This window comes from Peromyscus leucopus, chromosome 22 (genome assembly GCF_004664715.2).
Source record: "Peromyscus leucopus breed LL Stock chromosome 22, UCI_PerLeu_2.1, whole genome shotgun sequence".
NCBI classification, from domain to species: domain Eukaryota; kingdom Metazoa; phylum Chordata; class Mammalia; order Rodentia; family Cricetidae; genus Peromyscus; species Peromyscus leucopus.
The window spans coordinates 48,447,495-48,465,529 of record NC_051081.1 but is presented as its reverse complement, the minus strand read 5'-3'; the positions used below and the strand labels follow the sequence as shown (position 1 = coordinate 48,465,529).

General features: G+C 49.6%; 1 protein-coding gene across 1 annotated transcript in view; it reads left to right on the top strand.

Moving 5' to 3' along the window:
* Positions 1-18,035, top strand: part of Greb1 (growth regulating estrogen receptor binding 1) — a 128,619-nt gene that overhangs the window by 54,007 nt on the left and 56,577 nt on the right. Inside the window, 3 exon segments of the mRNA XM_028877675.2 lie at positions 6,098-6,439; positions 11,170-11,289; positions 12,483-12,659. Of these exon segments, the coding sequence (XP_028733508.1) occupies positions 6,283-6,439; positions 11,170-11,289; positions 12,483-12,659 (454 nt within the window). The 5' untranslated portion in view covers positions 6,098-6,282.

The window sequence follows — 18,035 nt, the reverse complement described above, 5'->3', positions numbered from 1 at the left end:
AAATGACCGATCTGCCCGTCTCAGCCCTCCTCACTTTTGAGCTGAGCCTGTGAGGAAAGTCCTTTGCTTCGTCCCAGCTTCTGTGAGCGGATGAGGATGGCTGGCGTTCTGATGTGGCTGCTACTCTGCCTGACCGACTGACTGAGTTTCCGCCAGGGAGGGGCTTCAGATTCAGAGGGGTGAAGAGTGTGCTGGAGAAACCGCCCTCAGCTGTGTGATGTGGCCGCTGGGCTTCTGCTGTGTCAGGACAGTGAGGGACTTCCAGAGGCCCTCTGCAACCTTGCATCTGTGGTTACAGGGAGACTGACAGACAGACAGACGACAGGGCAGGGAGGGAACCGTTAGCCCAAGGAAGCCTTCTGGGGGCATTGACTTCCGTCCATGAGGCACTGGGCAGAAGTTGTGAATTGCATTTATTTACTCGTGTGTGTGTGTGTGTGTGTGTGTGTGTGTGTGTGTGTGTGTGTGTGTGTGTTCCACGGCCCTCATGAGCAGATGAAAGCTTGTGGGAGTTAGTTCTCTCCTTCTGCCACGTGGGTCCTAGGGATCAAACCCAGGTCATCGGGCTTGCTGGCCTTTTCCTGCCGAGCCGTCCGGCTTGCCCTATTGAGCAGTTTTGAAATGCCAGTGTTTGATCTTGAAGTAGGCTCTTTTGTCTGGGCCTTTGGCTCTCATGGTCAAGTGGAGGCTTCTGACAAGGCACATACGCTTCCCTCCGGCCAGTTCAACCCTTCCTTAGCTGGCAGGGGGGATGTCACGGCCATGACCAGTCTAGAAGGCAGAACATTACCGTGGTATGTGGAAAGTGCCCACATTGTCAGGTTGTGGTCCAGTAGGAAAAACACAAAGGGCCCTGACATTTAGTCATCTCCTCCACACCGCTTCTCCGGTCTTATCTACCAGGGTGTCCTCACTGCTGTGATGCCAAAAGCGCCTGCTGATAGGGAGTGCTGTATACTTTCTCTATCGCTACCCGCTTGTAGATATTAAAATGTCAGTGTTTGCTTAGGATAAAATCTCTCTCTTTCTTTTTTTTAAAATTTATTTTATTTTATGTGTGTGGGTATTTGCCTGCGGGTATGTCTGTGTACATGTGTGCCTGGTGTCTGCAGAGTCCAGAAGAGGGTTTTAGATCCCCTGGAACTGGAATTGTAGACAGTTGTGAGCCGGGTCCTCCAGAAGAGCAGCCAGTGCTCTTAACCACTGAGCTACCTTGCCACTCCAGCCCTTTAAAACCGAGAATAATGGTTTTATAAGGGTCATAGGGTCTAGGGTCTAACTGGCCTTTCACTTAGAAGATTCTTTAAGCTTTGTTGTTTTGTGACAGGGTTTCTCTGTGTATCCCTGGCTATCCTATAACTCATTCCGTAGACCAGGCTAGCCCCAAACTCAGTGCTATTTATAAATGTCAATAAAATCTTGTGCATAGAAAACTCTAGAACGACCAATGTCAACAGTAACTGGATTTCAGCAGTGAGGATACGGGTAACTCTTTCATCCCAGTAAGCATTTACTATAGTTTTAAACTTTCTGTAGTATTTTATGTACTTTAAAAAAAAAAAAAGAGGTAAAGCATAACGCTGAACAATTGTGTCCATAGCATAGAAGTGAAAACTATGTATTCACAGAAAACCAACCTTCCTTCCTCCCTCCTCCCTCCCTCCCTCCCTCCCTCCCTCCCTCCCTCTCTCTATTTCTTCCTTTCTTTATTGAGGCAAAGTCTCACTATGTAGCCTTGGCTGTCCTGGAACTCACTCTGTAGACCAGGTTGGCCTTGAACTCACAGAGATCCACCTGCCTCTGCCTCCTGAAGTGCTAAGGTTAAAAGCATAAGCTACTGGCAGCTGGTCCAAAATATATTCTTTTATAATTACACACACACACACACACACACACACACACACACACACACACACACCATGAAAGTCGGAGGGGACTTGGGAAGAAGAAAGACTTTAGTGGGAGGAGGAGGTTAGAGAAGGTAAGGGAGGACTTTGATCAGAGAACATTTTTTGTGTGTGTGTGTGTGTGTGTGTGTGTGTGTGTGTGTGTGTGTGTGTGTGTGTCCGTGTCCGTGTGTGTCCGTGTGTGGTGGTCCCCGTGTCCGTGTCCGTGTGTGTGTGTCCGTGTGTGTCCCACTGCCTGTAATCAGGGTTGTCTGCAAAGGATGGCTGTGGGGTTATTTGTCTGAGTGGGGGCAGTGTGCCGATGACTCCATCACTGTGGAATGTGACAGAAGTGAAGGACCTCAGTCCTGGACCCTAGGAGACCTTTAAAAAGCAGTGGAATTTACAGCCTTGCTTGAGAACATTAAACTTAAAAAAAAAAAAAACCATTTACTTTAGTGCGCGCGTGTGTGTGTGTGTGTGTGTGTGTGTGTGTGTGTGTGTACACAGACATTAGAGGACAACTTGAGGGAGTTGGTTTTCTCTTTCCGCCATGTGGGTCCCCAGGAATGGAACTTAAGCCCTAGGCTTGGTGGCAATCATCATTATCCACGGAGTTATCTCACTGGCCCTGAGAACATTTTTTTTTTTTTTAAATTGTATGTTTGCTGCATGGTCAAAACAGCTGGTTGGTTTTATTTCTACATCACTGATTAGATGGATCCGTTATTTTTGAGCCACGAATCCAGATGTTTTGTGCATGAGTTACGTTGCTCCATATGCTAAAAACCATGTTCTGGTCAGAAGTCCATGCTGGGAATGATGGTGTTTACCTTGCTCGCCAGCGTCCTGTGTCTCTGCTAGATACCAAGAAGTTTGTGTCCTTCAAGCAGTAACCGTTGCAATGTGAGGAGAATCCAACACTCTGATTTATGCGTGCCTGTCTTGAAATTTGTGGTCATGTTCGTCTTCCATTCAGAAAAAACTTTCATTCTATGTTAATTGCTTAGAACAGAGCAAAAATTTTTTTTAAAAAAAAGAAAAGTTTAATATGCCCCTTGACACGTTCAAACATGTATAAAATGTATGCTGGTTATGCCCACCCGATCTCCCCCTCCCAAGGTTGCCATTTCTTGAACGTAAGGACTTTCCTCAGCTGTCACCCTTCTGCCATTATGTACCCCTTTCCTCCCTGGAATTCCCCCTCCTGTTTCTTTCCTTTCAACAAGGGCTTCCTCAGACTCTGTACCTCCATCGTCAATCCATGGGCAGTAAAATTCGCAGTGGAATGCCCATTTCATGGTCACCATTCCTGAGAAGTAGGGGAGCAGCCTGGAGCATGACCCCCGAGGAGGATCTGTGTTCCCTCTTCCTTTTTATTCTTCTCTTCACCTTAGGTGTCAATGGTCCTGGGCTGCAGAGTTTCTGGGCTCTGGGTGCCAGTCTGGCACCACCAGGCAAATGGGTTTGCAAGGCTTCGAACCCGTGTGCCGATAGAAAGTTCCTCCTGTGTGCCTGGCTTTGTTCAGACAGGGCAGGAGGCGTTTGTGATGTTATTAATGGTGGCAGCTTAGGTGGGCCACCCGGAATTAAGAACTACATTAATTAAGAATTAATTAAGAGCCCCCCTGCCCCGTGTGAATCTAACCCTGAATTGAGACCTCTACGAGGCCCCCCAAGGATGGCCCAACCCTCTCGTGAATGTCTTGAAGTATGAGACAGATAAAAGAACAAAGCAAAGCTGCTGGTGGACTGGAGACCAAGACCCCTTCCGAGGTCTTTTGGGGTGTCCTCTCCACTCTGGAGCACTTTCCCTTTGTTGGGGTGAGTTCCTGAATTATTCTTAGGCCATTCCCCTGGTGGAGGGGCCTGTGGGCGGTAATTGTTGCCACAGGCAGGAAGTGGTTAATGGGCTCCATTGACTGGGCTGGCAGAGGAAGGCTGTTGCCCCCCCTCCCCCAGGAAACACCCCCCCACACACACACACACCATTCATTCCCCCTCAGGTGGGAACTGGAGCCTTTTCAGTCCCACAGTGACATCTTAGAGTGACATCTGATCTGCCACCACGGAGGGAGCAAGGAATAGGGGGATTTAACTGGACGCGTCTTAAGACAAAAAGTGTTGGGCCGGGTTTTGCTGAGTGGTGACCGGAGTTCCCGACTGGTGTGTGTGCTGTTACAGGCGGAGCCAGGAACTGCTGCCCAGGGCTTAGTCTGTGACGCCTCAGTTATTTTATACTAGACAAGAAAAGCCAGGACATACAAGAAAGGAGTCATGTGACCTGCTTCCTTACATCTCTCGCACGTGGACAGACAGGGCTCGTGTGTTCACTGCTGTGTGCGGCATTCTTGCGTTCCTCAGGCACCAGTCAGAAAGAGATCTTTAAGAAGTTCAAAAAGCAGAGCGTCTAAAGACTAGCCTTAATTAGAATTTAGTTAGTAATGTAAGGCCCCCCCCCACCCCCGTTTTGATTATTTAGAAATTAAGCACTCTTTGATAAGCGTTGGAGCAAAGACAGAGGGAACCAAAATGGAGGCTACAAGCTATCCAGAAAAAAAATGAGAAAGCTGGGCAGAGTGGTGTACACCTGTCATCCCAGCCATCGGGAAGTGGAAGCAGGAGGTTCAAGAGTTCAAGGCCATCCTTGGCTGCAGAGCAAGCTCAAGGGAAGCTTGGGCTACTCCAGACCCTGTGTGTGTGTGTGTGTGTGTGTGTGTGTGTGTGTGTGTGTGTGTGTATGGAAGAAGAGATTGGCTGACTGACTTTATGGTTAATTTAAATGCCAAAGCAAAGAAGTGCTCACGAGTTCCTATTGCTGACGTCACACGAACAAGTAATTACTTTAGAGGAGTTAGAAGGAATGCAACACATGAAATTAAGAGAAAGTGGGAAGAAGGAACTATAAACCCAAAGCCAACATTAATGGAAGAGCCGAGGAATGGAAATGGTCAGGAGGTTGTGGGACATTGGATGCTTATGCTTGGAAAGTACCAATAATAGAAGTTTAACTCTAAGTACAACTCAGAGAAATGAAGTACCTCTGTTTTCCATCAGCGAGATGTCATACAGCCGTTCAGGTGATTTTAAAAGCATTTATAAGAGGCACGAGTATATGTCAAGTGAAATAATTACAATTATAACTGTGAATAGAGTCCCCATCCCTCCCCGCCCAAAGTTCTGAAGAGAATTTAGTTTGCAAAAACCACATCAGAATGTCACCACGGCAGGGCTGGTCCAGGAGTCAGTGGCCGTGGGTTTGACCCTCAAGACTGCCAACGAACAAAACCCAAACAAATCCCAGTGGCAGCGCACTGCTGATTCATATCATGATGCGTTTGTATCTTGGAGTTACCGTGCTAAGTGGAGAAGCTGTTGGCTGAGGCTTCCTGTCCAGGCTTCCACGCATGCAGCCAACAGAACAAGGGGGGACCTCTCCAGCGACAGAGCATAACTTCATTGCAGGGTTAGGGAGTGACAGCTCTGAGACTTCCCTCTGGGGATGATGGACACGCCAGATCAATCATGTAACAGATGCACAAAGTGGTGAAGATACTAAAACACCAATGAGTTGTCTGCTTCGGTGTGTGGATTAGTTATGAAGTTGCGACTGATAAAATGAGGGTGATTGTCTTGGGGCAGGGGTCCTGGGGTTGTTCTGCATTGTCTATGTGATAGAGACGTTTAATAAGCTAAAATACAGTCTAACACAGTGGTTCTCAACCTTGCTAATGCTGCTAATGCCCTTTAATACAGTTCCTCATGTTACGGTGACCCCCCCCAACCATAAAATTATTTTCGTTGCTATTTCACAACTAATTTTGCTAGAGTTATGAATCATAGTATAAATATCTGTGTTTTCCAATGGTCTTAAGCAACCCTGGTGAAAGGGTGTTTGACCCCAAAGGGGTTGTAACCCACACATAGGTTGTGATGGAGCAAGCTAAGCTTGCTTTTGGAGGTGTGTGCCTCCTGTAATCCTAAAACCCAGGTTTGTGCTCTGATGCTGTCATAGATGTGAATGGCCACGTGTGGAAAAAGTTGTGTCTTTTGCCTCGGGACCCTAGGAGGCAGGATCCCACCTCTGGGAAATCAGGAAAGCCGAAGAGGCTCTTCCTGGTGGAATATTCTGAGAGGCGGTGGGCTCTGCTTGTGAGTGCAGGATCAGTGGGGGGCTGTTACTTATATAACTTCCTGTAATTGCCTGGCAGGAGCCGCGGAGAGCCGCCCTCTCCTGTCCGGGGCTGAGCAGAGGCCGCAACCCTTCCCTTCCTGCCGCTGGCTGCTGCTGCTTCTCCGTTTACCTCCTCGCTGGGCTTGGTGTGGAGGCAGCCCTTCTCGGAAGAACTGAAATGCCATTTTAACCAGAAGACTCCGTCCTCTCTGTGCTTCGGAGATGGGCAATTCCTATGCGGGACAGCTGAAGAGCGCGCGGTTTGAAGAGGTCCTCCACAATTCCATCGAGGCATCCCTGCGCTCCAACACGCTCGTGCCCCGGCCCATCTTCTCCCAGCTGTATTTGGAGGCTGAGCAGCAGCTGGCCTCCTTAGAAGGTAAGAAACATGCATTTCTTATGTTGATATGTGTGTGTGTGTTTTCTGACGTGAGCAGCGTAAGCCTGAAGTTTTCGTTTCTCTCTCTCTCTCTCTCTCTCTCTCTCTCTCTCTCTCTTCTCCATTTAGGAAATCTAGAATCTAGCAAAAAAAAAAAAAAAAAAAAAAAAAAAGGAATGAAAGTTGCACACAGATTTTTATTTGTTTAAAAGTAAGGACAGGCCAGAAAATACAACAACAACAAAAAAATTAATCTTGGACTCGTAGGAGGCAGGGAGAGTGTGTGCGTGACCCTCCTGAAACTGTTATTTATACTCTGATTAGAGGGCTTGCCATTTTAGCTTTGGTGAGGAAGGGATTTGAACATGTTTGACCCTCCTCGGCTGTGTGTTTTCTTTTCCTGCTGTGAGCAAAATCGTTGAGAGGTTGTTTCTGTGTGGTAACAGGTGTAAGAACCCCCTAGAAATAAAAAAAAAAAAAAAAAAAAGAGTAAGCCTTTATGGATTTTGCATGTATCAAGAGTTATATTATAGGTATGGGGATGACTTGGGAATTTCCTTATCTAATCGTGAGTGTAGGCTGGAGATGGAACACTGCTTTCCCAGATGGCCGAGGTTCGATGCCTAGCACCCGCATGGAAACTCACAAATGTGACTCCAGGATCCAACACCCTCACACAGACAGACAGACAGACATGCAAGCAAAACACCAATGCACAGAAAATAAAAATAAATACATTTTTTAAAAAAGTGTGTGTTTTCATGTCGAGTAAGCCTGACGTAATCTACAGGATGAAACAGCTACTGTTTTAGAATGTTTCTTTTATTTGTAAGTTCATGCTTTTTGCTTAAAATTCCACACACATGTCAGTAGTTTTTGAAGTAGGAAGGTCATGATTTTAAAGTAGAAAAACACCATTAAACAAGAAAGAAAACACGTCCACCAGGTTTGCACCCTGTTAGGCTTCAGGGGGCTGTGTGTGGGGTGCCTGTCTTAAGGTAATCTGCTGAGTGTATGGATGCCTGCTAGCCCTTATTTTGCAGAGAGGACAATGCGAGTCATTTTCTGGCTTCCTTAGTAAATTAACCTTGCAAATGGCACAGATAAAGACCTAGCCAACCCGGGGCTTGGGTCTAAGAGAAACTAGATTTGCTCAGCACTATCAATTAGGAAAACATGAAATTCTGTGATAATCATTAAGAGAGCGCCAATGTTTTCTGGCATCGGGTCACCGTGACTTCACTGGGAGCCAAGACGTTATCAGAGACTCTTTTATTGATCCCAGTTTTGACCAGACCACAAGGCTTCGGTGAAATACGAGTTCCAGGGCTATCCTTAACTACGTACTGGGTCAACAAGCCTTGCCAATGGCAAATTAACAGCAGCAGCAATCATGATGATGATTTCGAATACTTGGGTAGCATCCTAGAATCTACCATCTGTTCACCTGCTAATGCTGAGGCCTGCTGTGATTTGGAGATGTTGAGGGGTAGCAGAATTGTACTTCCGATGTAGGCTGTCAGGGTGGGACGGACATGGGGGGGTGGGGGGTGGCGGGGGGGGGATGAGTGTACAGCTGATCATCTGGGAAACAGAGAGCAGCAGGAAGCCCTTGGGGCTCCCCCAAGTTGCCCTCTCCCGCTGTTAAAGATTTCCCTAGGCTGCCCACCTTCTCAGGGTCTCCTCTTTGATGAGCCCTTGCTATTTTCCAGTGATCCCCACCCCACCTCACCCCACCCCCGCCCTGACTGTGCTGCCCAGGACCCAGGAGTTCCTACGAATTAGTTAATGCTCTGCCTCTGAGCTTCCTCTCAGCCTTTGAGTTCCTGGGCCGACTTGACCCAGCCCCTCTACACTTTTTCCTGTCCGCTCAGCAAATAACCCAGCACCATCTCCTGGGATTTTGTTTGTCCAGTGCCGAAGTCAGCCTGAGGGGGTCGGTGGGCGAGGGAGACCTTTGGGCTTGTTACATGTCACCATAAACCAAGCACTAAGCTTGGGCCATATCTTCTGCATCATAAACCTTGGAGCAGACAGGCATTTGGGGGGCCCCCATCTTGTTTTGTCTGTCTGTCTCTTGTCGGGGTCTCTTATCTGATGGCTGGCCTTCCTCAGATAATAACATTGTTGATGATGCTTATGACCAGGGTGCCGGGACACTAAACTCCTGGGGATCTGGTCACATTTTATGTATTTGTGGGGGTAATTTAGCAGGGGCCTTATTATAGCTTTGTTCTTTGAATTGGGGCTCTTTCCCACTCCCCGCTTTAGGGGAAAAATCCTTTTGCACAATGCTGAGTTTTTAAGAGAACAGTCCACACGGCAGATGACTGCACCAGCCCTAGGCCTCATAAATTTAGTCTTTAAACAGGATGCAGGTAAATTCCTATAATCCTGCCTGCTCAGAATGCCCACAAGGTGCGTCTCATGGCAAGAAAGGAGAATTGATCGTAAACACTGGAGTGAATAGCCTCATGTGCCTGTCATCAGGGGGGCTGAGGGGGTGCTTGGATTTGTGTTTTATTATTACCTCACTAACCCCTCAACCCTGATGGTTTTGTCTAAGACCACTTGAAAACTCTAACCCTGCCAGGAGACCTCTGTAAACATGTCTGTTTAGTCTGCTCCGGGGCCTGTGCTGGCTGAGGAGCCCATCAAAGTCCGGAAAGTCTGCCACAGACCCTTTGACCTTTAACCCTGCCAGCAGTCTGAGCCCTTTGGCTCTCTGTGGCTTAAGACCCTCTTCTGTTGTTTCTTTCTAAGTGTGCTGGAATGTCTGTTCGTTGGGCTTAGCAGAATAATGCGCAGCCCGGTCCCTGTGAACCGAGGGGCCGATCCACGGCTCTGGCTTTGGGGACGTTTGTTTTAGCTGTTGGGGAATCTTGTGTGAATGTCCACTCCAAGGCTGGTGTCTGTGCCGCTCTCTGGGTCTCTGCAGAGCCCCGTGTGGACTGTGCCATCTGCTCTGGTGCCAGTGACTGGAGACTGGCCGGGGACCATGAGACCCCCTGGAGGGGACAAACTGTGCCTACTGTAAGCACAGGAAGACGCCGAGGAGATGAGCTTCTGGGATCACTCCTTTTACTCTGCGCTCATCTTGTGTAATCTCTCCATGGCTTTCCCGCCACTTGGTATTGATCCTTTGCACCCACAAGGTCCAGGGCACCAAGAAGGGCAGAGTTGTTATTTCCTCCTCAAGGTGTTGGTCCTGGTCAAGTTATGCCCCCAGTAGGTTGTACAGCGAAATCACAGGTGGAAAACCCGGTGCTACTCGGAGGCGCCACATTTCCTAGAACATCACGACTCACAGTGACCTTAGGGCTTACCTTGTAACCAGCTCATTTTGCACAGAGAGGGTGATTGACTGTCCTGTGGCCACACAGGCAGCGGCCATCTAAGTCCTGAAACTTGACTTGCTGGAGCTGTGGTCTAGGCTTTTCCATTATGCATAGTTTATTTGTCAACTTAAAACCTTCGGATGGAGGGAGGCGAAGTTAGGGAGAAGTACGAGAACAGTAGGGAGATGTAAAACAAGTCAGCAGCAAGAGACAGGGAAGCAAAAAGCGAGGAGACAGCCATGTCTCGCTGCCGTGTATTTAAGGCCGTTACAATGACCCTTCCACGAGGAAATCTTCGTGCTGTTTAGTACTTGAAATTTAAAGACACACTGAGAAGTATTTTTACCCAAAACGCTATGAGAGAAGACATTGGAAGGACTAAATGTCAGCACCTTTGAAACAAGTTAATTTTTGGGACCCTCCTGCTTTCCCCAACAGTGGGTAAGGCCTGAACGGTGGGGCGGCTCTCTCCTCAGCATGGCCCCTGCACTGAGAACCTTGCTGGGTGCTAGACCAATGAGAGCAGAGTCCTCCGGGAGCCCGGGAAGACAGTGCTAAGCACATCGAGGGGAGGTGCTCATGGCCAAGGCTTTCCCCCCTCCCTCCTCCAGTTCCTCATTTGCTGTTCTTCCTTTCCTAAAAGCCACAGCATGCCTGGCCTTATTCTAGAATTTTCTGGAATGTGCATGCACGTGAGTGTGTGTGTGTGTTTGCATTTCCAGCAATGAATATATGCATTCTTTGGATGAACACTCACGTATAGATCAGCAGCTCCCGTATGCAATATGGAGGCCGTGCATGCTACTTCCGTTTGCGAGAACACCAGGGCCACCTGCGGGCCCACAGGCTCAGCTACAGGCTGTTGAACAGCTAAGGGCCAGCGACTCCATCTCAGCCCCAGGTTCCTTATCTGTAACAGGGACTACGTGTGTCACGGTCTCACGCGAAGGTTTTTGGAACGCCTACTGGACCGTGTCAAGGCTTCATGTTCAAGCCTCTTAGCGAGCTTCGGTATCCATAGCAACCCCCCCCACGCCTGGGCAGACATAGGCAGCTGTCGTGGCTGGAAGGGAAGTGAACTTGAGCCTGAGTCTGTGTGCACCTCGGTCTTGGGGACTCATCCTCCCTGAGAGAGCCTTCGCGTTTCCTTCCAGGACAGAAGGATCCGAATGCCCGGCTTCCAAGTGTTGCTAAGGACCACTGAGTTACCGAGCAGCAGGGTTGACTGAGTGCTTCCTAGAGGGGTGCACGCCTCCTTTGTGTGATGAGCTCCCCAGGTCCCATGTCTTTGTTGAGCCTACAGCTCCAGTGGAGGGAAAAGGCCCTGGAGGAGGCTTCCAAGGCCCCACAGCAGCTTCCTTACAGTCCATCACTCTTCTCTCCCATGTGCAGGTGGTGGCCGGGTGGACAATGAGGAAGAAGAGGATGAGGGAGAAGGAGGGTTAGAACCCAGTAGCCCTTCAAATGCCTACCAGCTGCCCCCTCCTCCCGAAGGCTGCTGCACCACAGATGGTAAGACACTGTAACCCCCCCCCCCTGAGTCCACAGCTGGGCCATAGCCTCCTCTTCCCCTGAGATGTGAGCTGGGCCTGTGTCCCATCCCCACACAGGCTACAGGAGGCTGAGAGTCAGCCCCAGCCGCTGGGCCACTCTAAGTAGTAAAAATGGCCCCGGAGCCCAATCTTCATGGTTTTGGGTCCGTGGTTTGGAAATTAGAATATACTTTCCTTCCTGGAGTTGACTTTGCCGTGTACTTGATTGGGAATAGGTTAGGAATGACTTCTCATGCCCGTCAGTTCTTGGCTGTGAGAGGACCGTATCTGGATTGTCTGGGAACTGGGGCCGTGGTGTCTTTTTAGCTGACAAGGAACAGAGGCAAGGCATGCTGGGTAGAGCAGCGTCCCAGTACGGTCTCGAGAGCTCATGCTCTGGACCTGGGGAGGCCTGCAGGTTCACAGTTTAGACCCCATTACCAAGACCTGTCCATCACGGCTATAGTTATAAGCAATGAACTTATCGAGCCCATGTTCTGGAAGCTCAGAGATGAGAGATGAGAACTCGGGGTGGGGGGAGGTGTTATCTGGGGAGACAGATGCTTTATGGCCCCCTGCTGTGGCTGGCAAACTTGGCAGCATGGGAGCTGAGGGGAACTCCAGATGCGGGCAGAGTGTCGGTGACGCCTCCCGGAGAAGGGTGTCCTTCCTCTGGGTTTTAGAGGATTGGTAGGACTTAGATAGGAGGCGACCGAGGTTTATTTGGGGGAGATTGGAAACCGCAGGGGAAGCAGTGTGGTGAAGGCTTAGGACTGAGATGCATGCTGCCGGGGGAGCCGCGGGCGGCTGAGCAGGACGTTCAGGCAGGGAGCTATATTTAAAAGGAAATATATTTAAAAGTTTTACAATTCGAAGGTTCAAGGGGGTGTAGAGCGGTTGGTTCTGCCACGGACCTCACGTTCCCACAGGGGAAGCTGAGGAGGCACGGCTCCGGGCCCCCTCCCGAATGTACCCATTCTGCAGCCCCATAAAGTATAGTAGGTGAGAGATGAGACAACCCTCACCTTGGGAGGGTTTTGTCTTGTGTCAGATGTAATTAACATCAAGCCCTAACCCAGAGGCGAGGGTGTTGTTTGGTGCTCCTGTGACCCCCCAGGCCCTTGGCTTTGGGGTGTCTCAGGACCGTGTGTGAGCCCTGTCTCTTCCTTCCAGGCTTCTGCCAGGCTGGGAAGGACCTGCGTCTTGTCTCCATTTCCAAAGAGCCCATCGAGGTGCCCGCAGGCTTCCTCCTCGTCGGGGCCAAGTCTCCCAGCCTGCCCGACCACCTCCTGGTGTGTGCAGTGGACAAGAGGTTCCTGCCTGACGACAATGGCCACAATGCCCTGCTTGGTGAGTTCTTGCTCTGGTTTCTCGGTGACTGTCTGCTCTGGGGTGGGCCAGAGGAAGGGAGGTCTCGGCTGCCGGAGACAGAATACTTTAATGTTTGGTGTCCTACATCTTTTTTTTTTTTGTGTTGTGTGTGTGTGTGTGTGTGTGTGTGCATTTCTTTATGGAATGGAAGAAAAAAAATGGGAATTATTTTAAAAAATGATTGGTTGGGACTAGGAAATAGTTCGGTTGGTAAAGTGTTGCCGCGCACCACGTTTGGTCACTGGGACTAGGAGATAGTTGGGTTGGTCTTTAGGAGCCATTGTAAGATGGCAGGTCTGATGGCCGTGCTCATAATAACCCCAGACAGACAGGTCCTTGAGCCGTGCTGGGCAGCCAGTTGAGCTGAACTTCAAACCCAAAGATATTTCAAAAAACTAGCTGAACAGTTCCTGAGGAATGGCAACTGAGGTTGACTGCTGGCCTTCACACACGCAGACACAGATACACACACACACACACACACACACACACACACACACATGTATACATTAAAAAAAAAATGACTGGTTGCTTCCCTCTAGACAGCCCACCATTTAATACTAGGTTTTTCAGACTTCGCTGTTCAAACTTTCCTTTGCCTGTCGGGATGAGAAAAGGCTTATAAACCCTGAACCAGGTGCTTTCAGAAACTAACAGGCAGGGGGCAGGAGAGTGAGTCTGTGTGTTGTGTGTGTGTGTGTGTGTGTGTGTCTATGTGTGTGTCTGTGTGTGTGCGTCTGTGTATGTGTGTCTGTGTGTCTATATGTCTGTGTGCATACACACAGAAACTAACAGGCAGGGGGCCGGAGAGTGAGTCTCTGTGTGTGTGTGTGTGTTTATGTGTGTGTCTGTGTATATGTGTCTGTGTGTCTATATGTCTGTGTGTGTGTATGTGTGTGTGTGTATGTGTGTGTGTGTATGTGTGTCTCTGCCCAGGCTGGTCACATCTGAGTGATTGCCAGAATCTCTAACCATCTTCTGCTGTGATTTATGGCTCCCCCTGGAGAGGTGGTGTCTGTCACAATTCTGCAGGGGAATTTAGACTTGTTCATGAACTTGTCCTCAGTCAGGAGGGTAAAGAAGACGCCAGGGGCTCCGAGTTCTCTCCTTACACACTGTGCTTTTGCTGTGGTCAAGGTTCCGTCAGGGTCGTGGCTTTCCCGCCTGGCCACGGGAACTTGCCTGCTGTCTTTCAAATCGTCACCGGCCCGCTAAGACCCTGATGACTCATTGTGATGCTGAGGCCATGCCTGGCCTTCTCTTGCTCAGATGGCATTATTATGCTCTTGCTGTGTAGCACGCTCCCTTCCTGTGTGGCAGCGCCAGCGAGGACTGAGAGGGAGGCCAGAGGTCTGGACAGGGTTGGTTGGTTGTTTACCCACAGACTGCCATGTGGCCTCCTGTACCTCCTTCATCCATGCAGTAGAGAGGGCTTTGGATCCATGTCATGGCTTTGGGCAGTTTGTTCCTGTCTGGCACCTTTGGATTTGGCACTTTTGGATTCATGTCTTCGGGGACCTGGGTACCGAATGACATGGCAGTGGTCTGTTTTCACTCGGAGTCTTACCCCGTAGAAGCGAGGATCCCTGGTACAAACGGACGGATCCAGACAGTCCACAACCTCTTCTGTGTTCCCCATGGGTTTCAGCCCTTCGAACATCCAGTTTTGTTCTTCTTATGGCCCCAAACCGGGTGGGGAAACCCACTGCGGGGGAAGGGCTTGGGGGACGCGGGTGGGAGGGAGTGGGAATCAGGAAGAAAAGGAACTGTTTCTGTCTCCAGACTTGAGGGGTGGCTCACAGTGTGTGTAAACTCCCAAACCAGGCAGACGAATGTGTCCAGGACGGGGAAACACATCTTGGGGAGGGGGTGGCTCCTAAGGCAGGTCTGTACACTTACTGAGATCAGCTCTCTAAGACTAACCCTGGAAAATTACCCAAGAGGCCGGCGGAACCCCTGGGACTCTGCTGGAGTTGGCTCACCGGGAGCACGCAGTACCCGTGTTAACTGTGGTGCCTCACACAGCTGTCTTTTGATCTGCTGGTGGGGTGGGGTGGGATGAGGTGGGGCGAAGTGGGGGGCTTGTCTGAATTCCACCCCTTTGTGACTACCAGGGAATTACTGGGGCAGTAAATCAGGGAGGTTCTGCCTGTGGAGCCCTGGAGACAGGGATCTTCCAGCTCCTTCTCCTGCAGCCCCTGAGCGTCTGGCCCCTCCTAAAGTGCCCAGGAAGGCACTTTGTTAATTGCTGGCAGAAAGCCATCCGGAATGAGGAACAAGGGCTGCCTGGAAATAGCTGTGCCTTCTTCTCCTTTGAACGCAACTTTATGCTCTCAGCTTGGACACTTCACACGGTTTCCGTTTCCTGCTGTTGACCTGGGTGGCCGCCTAGGACAAGGTGGTCTCCGCAGCTCCTGCAGGAAGGAACCAGGTTCAGCCCTGTTTAGTGAGCCATAAAACTGGGTCTGTGGATCATGCCCGGGGAGGCAAAACCTTTAGGAACATTGTTCTAGCAACTCTGAGGCTGCTGAGGGATTTTCTCGGAGAAAATCGAAAGGTTTCAATTCTTGGTGTGGTCTTCAGCTTTTGCCATTGTTGCCAATAATTAATCTAAGTTGGCCGATCCCTTAGCCCTCAGAGAAGAAAATGTCTCTCTTCCTAGGCTGCTCGTTTCTTAGAAGCAAATGAGTCTGTTATTTAGTTAGCAGGCAAATTGTCCACACGTTTAGTGAATGTAGAAGGTCAGACTGAAGGCTGGTGTTTAGGTATACCTGGGAAGTGAACCCCTCCACCGGAAGCTCCTGGATTGGTGTGGAGACACCAGCGAACAGAGGCAGTTTGGTCCATGGGGTCCATAGAGTCAGTAGAAAATAACCATGCCAGCAAACCCAATACCCCGTCTTGTGTGGGGGCATTGTGCCCTCAGAAAGTTACCAAGGTGTTAACATGGACTATTGGTGATGGGAGGGTGTTTCAGTGGCAGACAAGTTCAACTGGGCCCTGACAAATTAGTAAAAATTTTCTAGTTGGAAAACAGTAATAACAGCGGTAGCCGCAACACACTAATCTTATTGAAGCCTCACGGGCCTGGAACTGTCCCCAGGACGTTGAAGTAACAAGCGAGGTAGAGACACTGTCATCTAGCGTTCATATGTGACACCCAGAAGGCGTAGACTATCAGAGGGTCCTCCAGGCAGCAGCTGGGAGGACTTGGATCTTGAACCCAGATGATGCAGTCCTGGTTTAGGGAACCATGATATGGACACTTGGAGAGATGTGTGAAGCTGGGCCTTCCTTTGGGTCCTGCAGGACAGAAGCTGGGAAGCCACCTTTGTCCTTGAGACACAGAGGGAGGGGAAAGAGAGCAGAAGGCCCCCATGTCCTCTGTCTTCAGTGGCCCCCGTGTGGGGTGCAGCAAGCCTGTGCCTAGTGACTCCTCCCTGGCAGGTTCATCTGGAATCAAATTCCATCCCCCCCCCCCATGTACTTCATCTGAAGTTATTCCCATGTGTGTGTCTGTCTCTAAAAGACAAGGATAGCCGGGCGGTGGTGGCGCACGCCTTTAATCCCAGCACTCGGGAGGCAGAGCCAGGCGGATCTCTGTGAGTTCGAGGCCAGCCTGGTCTACAGAGCAAGATCCAGGAAAGGCGCAAAGCTACACAGAGAAACCCTGTCTCGAAAAACCAAAAAAAAAAAAAAAAAAAAAAAAAAGACAAGGATAGTTTTGTGGAAAGCCAGGGCTGTTACCCTATCTAGAAAGTTTAAGCATTCTTTAATATTGTTAAATACTCAGTGAGTTCAGATGTTATCCTATACTCTTTTTTTTTTAAACGTTGGTTTATTAAATTCAAGACCCAATCAAAGTTTTCTTCCAGCATTTGGTTGATTTATGTCTTCTCGTTGGCGTTTTTAATATGTGTTTATATTTTGAGACACAGTCTGACGTGTTCTAGGCTGGCTTCAAACGTACTATATAGCTGCAGATGATCTTGAACTTCTGGTCTTCCTTTTCTGTCTCGTCACTCTCTTTCCCCTCCCCTCCCTCCCCCTCCCCTCCCATGCTGGGACACAGGTGTGCATCCCTGTGCCTAATTTTATGCAATGTTGGGATCAAACTCAATGCGTCACACACACAAAGCAGGCAGACACTCTGCCTCGTGAGGTACATCCTCAGCTCTTGTCTTCTTAAAACTATGTGTCCCTTTGCTTTATTCTCTCCCTTCCAATGCATAGTTTTAAGAAATATTGGTGGAGTTATGAATAGGGCAGTTAGGGGCTGCAGAGAAGGCTCAGTGGTTTAGAGGGCTTGCGGCTTTTCCAGAGGAACCGAGTTCAGTTCCTAGTACCCATTCCAGGTCTAGGAGATTCAACACCCTCTAATGGTCTGTGTGGGTACCTGCAACATAAGACATCCCCCTTCCCCCACGTGTATGCACACACTTAAACAAAAATAAGAAATAAATCTTCTAAAGGTCAAGCAACCTTTGTGTTTTAGAAAGCTTCTTGGGGTCTCACATATAACTGATTTTTATCATAAAAGAACCTGAGGCATGAATGAGTTTTGAGCTGAATATAAGACCTACGATAACTATGATGCTCTGATCGAAATTCCAAACCCTCCACATTGTACCCCAACAGCTTGCCTTGGCCCATCTCTCATCTGGTGTCTATCTGATTCAGCTCTGCTTGCTTCCTCCACACAAGCAGAGCGTTTCCGCGCGGGACTGGGATTTGTCCTAAACTTCAAGGTGAAACTCAGAAGTTGTTGCTCCCTCTTTGTGGTCAGAACACGCTCACATCCACAAACAGGAACGTGACAGGGAACGTGGGTTTCGTGGCCACTCCTATCTCCTGCGGGGCTAGTCAAGAGCTCTTCCTTTGATGGTGGCTCATTAAGAAGAGTCAGATGTTAGCGGGAGTCCAGCCCATTCCTGAGGGTTGGATGATGGAGACCCCCTCTCTGCAAAGGAATGACTAGTCCTGGAAACAAGACTAGACATTTCCTCCCTGCCCCACCCCCCTCGCTCTGTCCCCCCCCCCAAGCGATAACGCTGTGTGCTTGGTAGACACCACCTACCAAGTCCAAAAGAACCCATGGTGGGAGCTTCCAGAAAGAATCAGATTGCTTCAGTCCTGGAAGGACGTTACCCTTTCCTTCTCTTCTGCCTTCTGTGACTGGGTGGCGGCGGGAACCCAGAGCAGAGTCCCTTCTTCTCTCCTGCCGCCTACCCTTTCCTCGCTCCCACTGAGTCCAAGCGGAAGGAGAGAGGGCATCATTCTCCGAGTCAGGGACAGGTTAGCTATCCAGGAGACACCTTAACACTTGTAGTGTTCCTGTGGGGCCGTTTTGTGGAG